Raw genomic sequence first — 7399 nt, forward strand, 5'->3', positions numbered from 1 at the left:
GGCTTGCTACGCGAGTCAAGCACTAGAAAACTTGAATTCAACTCGTCTGGTAGCTTAAGTTTCTCGAGCTTAACTCAACAAGGACAGCCGAATTTATGTTTGTTTTTTTTTTTTGGAACTGAACCCAAATATTTGAGCATGAACGTCTCATTTACACATCAATGATAGACTCATAGAATGATTCTTTGGTGTATAATAAGATGAACACTGACCTTGCTGTACCTATTCTGATAATCATTTTCTATGCTGTATTGTGCTTTGCAGATTTAATCTTAGTACATCTAGAATGTGTATGGTGGGTGATAGACTAGATACTGATATACTATTTGGACAAAATGCTGGCTGCAAAACTCTGCTAGTCCTTTCAGGTTTGTTGCAGTCTCTTGTCCTTAGACTGACAAACTAAAACACCACCGAGGTTGCTTATATTTCTTTATGTTTGCAATGCCTAAAATTTCAGGATAACAACCAAGTCCATTCTTGATGACCCGTCAAACAAGATTCGAACCAGATTATTACACCTCCAAGGTCTCTGATATTCTCGGTTTATTGGGAGAATGATCCGATTGTTCCATTTTTCATGTCAATTTGGCAGTTGTTTACAAATTTATACTCTATAATGCCAGCAAATTACTGTACACGAAAAGATGAAACTAGACTCGATCATTTCAATCAGATACATGAGATCATGATATGAGAAAATAACACAAATGTTATATATGAATGTGTCAAAATTTAGTATATGACAAGTCTACGTTTCTATAATCTGCATGTTCAATATGTTTAGGGGAGAAAGTATTTTATTTAGGGGTGAAATTCATTGGTTGGAAAGAAGACGCTCAAGTGGATTTTGTTGTAGCCATCATATTCTTGCTGGTCGAATTCGTAGGTTGTGAAATTCATAACTCTTGAAACATCGTATTTTCTGCCACCATCGGTGAACTCGTCATGGGACAAATGATTGAAAATCTTGTAGCATCATACGAGTTACTCCAATAAGCTACAGTGGTTAGTATATAACTACCTAGACAAACCCCAACATTATTATAGCAATGCAGGGGTGGCTAATGGAGATTGTAAAAAAGTAGCCACTGTCGACCAATCCAAGGGAAACGATGCAACCCGAAATCCATCTCGACTGGCTCTGATTATTTGGCCTGTCACCGAGTCGTTCCATATTCAACAAATGAAAGATAAAGCCATGATCAATGGAAAAAGTTAGTTCGGAACAACATAGTAGGTAGAAACTACAGTCTCGTTAGGCCACCTGTATACCGAACCTTATCATCATGCAATGCCCTATGATTCGAGTTGGAGGGCAACAGGAGGTACAAAGAATCCAAAGAGAGAACACCTAAAAGGGAACCTGCACCAGTTGTTAGGCCACCACATATAAGGTGAATCAAAATGAAACTTTCGGTTTCCAGCCCACCATATTCAAGCATCTGAATATTTTAAAAGGACCAATGATGGTGATTAAACAGATGAGACTGCAATAACATCCATTACGTATGTTATCCGAGAGCTGAAGGTGGCCTTGGTTTGAAAGATCTTCTTAGTTGGAATCGGGCATACAGCATACATCAACTCTGCGATATCCTTATGCAGTATATGGATTTCTTGGATCAAATGCCTCTTAAGGGGTAGAGATGTATGACAGAGTTCGTGACTAAAAATTGTATTTGGTGCTGGAAGAAGCTAATGGCGTAAGAGAACAAGCAAGAGAAGTTCTTGAAAAAGGTATCTTTCAACAAAATCAAAGCTTCATATCAACACGAACCAAGTGACCTATGTGGTAAAAGAATTGTTGTTATTCTTTCAATACCCGATTCGAGCATCATAGATACTAGAGTGAGCATTCAATGACAAAAGGTTAGAGCCACATATTACCTTGTACTTATTCCATATTAATCACCATGTTTTGTGATATTCCCTCTTGACCTTCAATTTAATACCATGTTTGTGCAGGCATTATATCAAGTTTGAGAACCAAGGCAGCAATATGTGAAAGTGGTGCCGTTCTTTGCCAATTTTGGATACATAGTTGTAGCTTTGCTCGGATGCTCTCAAACTGAAATTCAGTTACTCGTCAAAAACAGCTCTTCTTTGTCAAAACAATAAATAAAAGACAATTACATGTTATGACAATGAACTTACTGTTCCATGTGACAATATCCATTATAAAAAACTGAAGGGCCCAACCGGGTTCGAACCGGTGACCTCTTGATCTGCAGTCAAATGCTCTACCACTGAGCTATGGACCCTGATGTCTTACCGGTTCTAACACAATATATATAATCAAAAACGTATTAGATAAGAAACTTACTGTTTGTGGAGTTTGTGAGGATGTGAGTGAATGAAACACTGTGATGGCGTGTTGCATCTCAAACTCTGTTGTGTTCCAGCAGGCCTGGAGGAGAAGAACGCCTTACAGTTTATTCGGTTGGAACATAGGCAAGAAAACTTTCTTAAGAGGTAATCTCTCATTCACATGCATCATTAAATTATCTAGATTCTATACAATTCTCTTTAAGATATTCATGTGGCTTCATATTCTCTTAAGGTCGTTCGTTTATGAGCAGGAAGGGAATTAAAATGCTGCTATATGGCTTCTGTTGATGGTTTAGCGCCACGAATTTTCACGACTGCTGTGATTTCAAGGGACGTGCGTGATAATTGGATACACAAACGAGTCCTTCAAGTTTGGTGCGTTTAAACCTGAAGGATATAGGAGCACAGATGATTACTACGACACATTCGATGCATTCCTCTTTTACTGTCCTGATAATGGTGAAACTGATCCTATCATACTGCCCAAAGTGTAGTGGTGCAGCACTTTTCGACTATGCTCGAGGGGGGTCCCCAATTCGGGCTGACGGTTACTTATTGGACCTCCCCTGGCGCCGGTTATGGGCGGGGGCCTGACACAAATTCAGGCATTGGAGACTTGAGGCAAGCCAAGTCTATATTGGGATTATCGTATGCCAAGATGGTAAGGAGTCCCTCTTGGGGACGAGTCCAAGGCTACTCTTGAGGAAGTCCAAGTCTTTTGCAGCCCTCAGATTGCTAGCTTATACTGAGAACAATGGAGCTTGTCAATTCTGATGCAAAGACTTAATTGAAAAGCAAGCTCTTAATAAATGTGAATTCTAATTCATGTACTATATGCTACTATGTCTCAAATTTTGGAAACCTTCCATAGTAGGAAAACAATACCAAAATTGTTGCTTTCTTAATCTCCTGACCACTTAACTCAGTGACAGTTCTTTTAGGGGGCACTTAATTTTCAATTTGCAAGAGTGGGAGCATATTGTTGAAAGTGAATTTAGAGAATCCGATAAGGGCCACAAGGTTACCTAAGGGTCAAGGGCATCCATTGAAGCAAGCTGGGGCTGAGAGAATCTGATTTTAGAGAATATTTACGGTATATGTTCAGAATCTTTCTAAGTCATTGACAATGCACATATAACTTAGACACTATGAAATTTTAGCACTTTGACACAATCAATCACTTCCACTAAGAAAAGCTTATTTTAACCACCAGCAGGTCAATTTTTGTACAGAAAAAACATAAAACGGAAACTTAGCAGCTGCTTCCACTGCAGCCCCGATACAGAATGTAACAAAGATTCAGCAATCTTAAATGAACCTAATAGCAGTGAAGGTGCTGTTCTTATCAGTTATCACATACCCCCAATTTGCCATCTCCAGTAGCTTGCAGGCGAATTGGAGCTTGGCATAAGTTTCGAATCCTACATTAGGAAAGAAGAGCCACTTGAACTTTCCTTCCGTTTTTGAGCGGTGGTCAACGTGACATGTTTGAATAAAAAAATATTATTTGAACAAACTCGTCAGATGGGCGTAACGAGTTTGTCATGCATTGTAACATCTGCCGTAGGTCCTAAAATAAAATCCGGAATGACCTAATGGACTAACTTTTTTACCCGCTCGTTTTACTGGGTCAATTTTGCCAAACCTTTAATCAATTAAGCTGAATAGCAGGCTCGTTGAGCGCAGCGGAACACATGACTCGTGATTTTCATGGCTCGAGCCAACACACGAATGTTGGCCCAAAATAGTGTAGTTACATGTGAGTCATGCTTGTATGCAATGCTGAAATTTAATGAGTTGTTTAATTGAATGATTAGTTTAGGACAACTTTTTTTGTTCGCTCGCTACTTTTTTATTGTTTGGTTCGCTCGCCGCTTCTTTATCATTTCGTTAAATATTTCGATCGACGGAGACAAAGAATTCTATGAAGATCACTAGATTTTTTTATGTTGGATGTTATCCTCAATGAAAGTTTTGTTTTCTTTGTATCTTTGAGTTTAGTTTTTGGTGACTATTATCACTAATTTTCTTTGCCTTATAACTTGGTTCCTTCCATTGTTTTTATTAAAAAGTCCAGTTACCGTTGTTTAAAAAAATTAAGGATAATTTTTTAACATTACGAATGAACGATGTTATTAAAGAGCAAAGGAATTATCAAGAACAAATTATTAAGAAAAGGACTCATATAGCACATACTATCTTTCTTGTCTAAAATTTCTCTCCTCATTGAAAGAGCATCTTATTACATACAATCATGTGTGTTTTTATGTAGACATAAGGTGAAACATAGGAAGTAGCAATCTAATTCCAGTTGAGATGGTTATGGAAGCTTAATGATTCTTGCCAGACAGTTATCTGACGGACGTGTCAACGGTAGGGTAATAGTTGGCACATTTGTGTTTATTTCTTCGAGCCTGCAAAATACGAAAATAAATTAAAGTTAAGAGTATCGTGGGGGACAAATTTCTAAAATTTTATATGAATACACACATAAATTAAAGTAATTGATTAGTTGTAATGGGCACGAAAGAAAAAAGATGAAGATCTTACCTGTAATTGAGGAGAAAATAGTGGAGGAAAATGGAGACCTCAAGTTTGCCTAGCTCGGAACCAGGGCAGATTCTGCTCCCTCCTCCGAAGGGAATGAAATTTTTCCCCTTCAGTCTAGGGTTCTGCATTTAGGTGAACGTCAATTAACATCCTTCCTTGGTACATGTGAAGAAAAGTCCTCTTCATATATGAATTTGGTAGATTTATTTAGGGTACATTACGCATTTAGTGTCTAAGCTATCAGTTTTGGTCCATTTTAGTATCTAAATTTTCAATGTTTTAAAAATCATAGCTAACGTTTAGTTTTTACTTCATTTTAGTACCAGCCAAACTAAACATGTTTAGTACCTAAACTATTAGTTTTGGCCCGTTTTAGTATCTAAACTTTCAATTCTTTTCAAAACTTAACGTTAAATTTTGAACGGAATACTAAAATGAAACAAAAATCAAACTTTAGGTATGATTTTGAAAACATTGAAAGTTTAGGTACTAAAACGGACCAAGGTACTAAACACGCAATTTACCCATTTATTTATTTTTTGTTTTACTGACCTCCCATCTTGAAGGAAGGAACTCTTTTGGGTTTGGATAAATGGTAGGATCCATATGGATAGCCCTACTCCAAACCAAAACTTTCCATCCTTTAGGTATGGTATAACCTGTAAAATAAAATCAAAGGAACCCTTAATTGTTTTGAGACAAAAATAGAAAGTATTTTCGAGAAGAAACGAAGAAACAAAGTTTAGAAAACTAACCGTTAAGGTTAACATCAGTTTCAACCTGACGAAACAGTGTGAAGGCAAAATTGGCTCTTCTCATCGACTCATCAATCACCTGCAAGTAATCAAACACAAGATGGTTAATTCGTTACATATATATACTACATATAGTGCTGTGGATCATCTGGGTTAATTATAAGATAACAAACCTTGGGCAGATATTCCATTTGCTTGATTTCAGGGAGGGTCAGGCCTTTCTGGGAAGATGGCCTTCCCTTTATGACCTCCTGCTGTTCTTCCTTTGCTTTTTGCAACATTTCAGGATGGTGATGGAGGTAGATGGTCGCCCACATTGCGGTGTGAGCCGCGGTTTCGTGACCGGCGAACAAGAATATCAGCAACAAGTCCATGAGATGCTCGTCATCCAGTTTTTCACCATTGTCGTATTCAGCTTCCATGAAGTAATCAATCATTTCTTTCTTGCAGCCGGGCTGCTTAGTTTTGGCTCTTCTTTCTGCTACTTTGTCTTTGAATATCTTCAGCAGCATTTTTCTGGCCTAATGAACATAGAAAAGTTTGACATATAATCAGAGTTCGTCTTATAAGTTATATCTGATGATAACATGAATTCACAATTGATAAGGCAGACGAAATTTACCTTAAGTGCTCGATGGAACACGAAACCAGGGATGTTAACGGGCATGGAAACAATGCCGGGGAACAAGTCGTTGTAGCATTGAACCAGTGACGAGAGAACCGACTCTTCGGTGGTGCCCAACACAATGTGCGCAATAACCTTGAAAGTGATCTTCCTCATCTCATAGAAGAAATTAACGGGTCCTTTCGTGGAAGAAAGCTCTTCCAATGAACTGGTCACGATCCCTTCGATAAGCTCGATGTGGGAAGCTAATGCCTCGTCTCCGTTGATAGGATTCATCGCAATCTTACGCAAACGCCTGTGCTCCGTGGCTGTAATCCCGTACAGCGATTTCTTCCCCGCCAGTTGTTTTGCCGATGAAGGGTAGCCGAACAAGACGTGTTCATCAGCCAATGCCTTCCGGCATAACTCCGGACTGCAAACGATGATGCTTGGACTCCCAAACAAATGGGTCTTGTAAATGCCTGTTTTCCCATACCTGCAACCACAAATTCCCTCAGACAACATTTTAAGGATGAAAAAGAAGAGATCTTGATTCAGAAGCTCATAAATATAACCTTTTAATCAAGTTGTCGATGAAGGTGTCGGGATCTTGGGAATTGAAAGCTTTGAAGAAGGAATAGATGTGGCCGATGAAGGGCCATCCCATATCACCAGGAGGCAGGGTGTTTTTCTTCTTCCCCAACCTAGTAACATAGTACCATTCATTTATGTTTTTTAAGAAACCAAACACAATAACATATGTTGCAGCCACGACTACCAGAATTGTACTTAGCAATTCTAACCCCATTTTGTTTTTCCCTTTTTCTTTTTGCCCCTCGATACACACTTTGGGTTTGAACGTGCATGCTTTTATAGACACAAAGCGCTGAACATAAATCGTTTTCTAGAATAAGTCAATGTTTTTATTTTATGTTAATATAATTTTTTATATGCATTCTATTATGAGTAATTATTCGATGCATTAGTGATGGGACATGGAATTATATTTTTTTATATTATTTAAATTATAGTTTAATTTTTTAAAAGAGTTAGGTGCATCATATATCCCTAAACTATAATTCTCAAAAATTAGTCCCTAAATTTTTAAATATTTTAATTTTATCCTTAAACTATGACTATCATTCTAAATTAGTCCTCA

At 37.9% G+C, this 7399-nt stretch overlaps 1 protein-coding gene, 1 non-coding gene and 1 pseudogene across 2 annotated transcripts; 1 reads left to right on the forward strand and 2 right to left on the reverse strand.

Annotated features, from left to right (window-relative positions):
• Positions 1 to 2192: 2192 nt before the first annotated feature.
• Positions 2193 to 2264, reverse strand: TRNAC-GCA. The gene has a single exon. It is a non-coding gene; the product is annotated as a tRNA-Cys (tRNA).
• A 105-nt stretch (positions 2265 to 2369) lies between these two features.
• Positions 2370 to 3080, forward strand: LOC120200622 (annotated as a pseudogene).
• Positions 3081 to 4553: 1473 nt separating this feature from the next.
• LOC120200624 (beta-amyrin 11-oxidase-like) lies at positions 4554 to 7067 on the reverse strand. The gene is made up of 7 exons (XM_039201421.1): positions 6816 to 7067; positions 6259 to 6736; positions 5810 to 6157; positions 5637 to 5715; positions 5434 to 5540; positions 4882 to 5003; positions 4554 to 4745 (listed from the first exon to the last, which is right to left on the reverse strand). The coding sequence occupies exons 1-7, from the start codon at positions 7046 to 7048 to the stop codon at positions 4652 to 4654; spliced, it is 1461 nt and encodes a 486-aa protein (XP_039057352.1). The 5' UTR covers positions 7049 to 7067; the 3' UTR covers positions 4554 to 4651.
• Positions 7068 to 7399: the final 332 nt, after the last annotated feature.

Source organism: Hibiscus syriacus, unplaced genomic scaffold (genome assembly GCF_006381635.1).
Source record: "Hibiscus syriacus cultivar Baekdansim isolate YM2019G1 unplaced genomic scaffold, ASM638163v2 tig00006245_pilon, whole genome shotgun sequence".
Lineage (NCBI taxonomy): Eukaryota > Viridiplantae > Streptophyta > Magnoliopsida > Malvales > Malvaceae > Hibiscus > Hibiscus syriacus.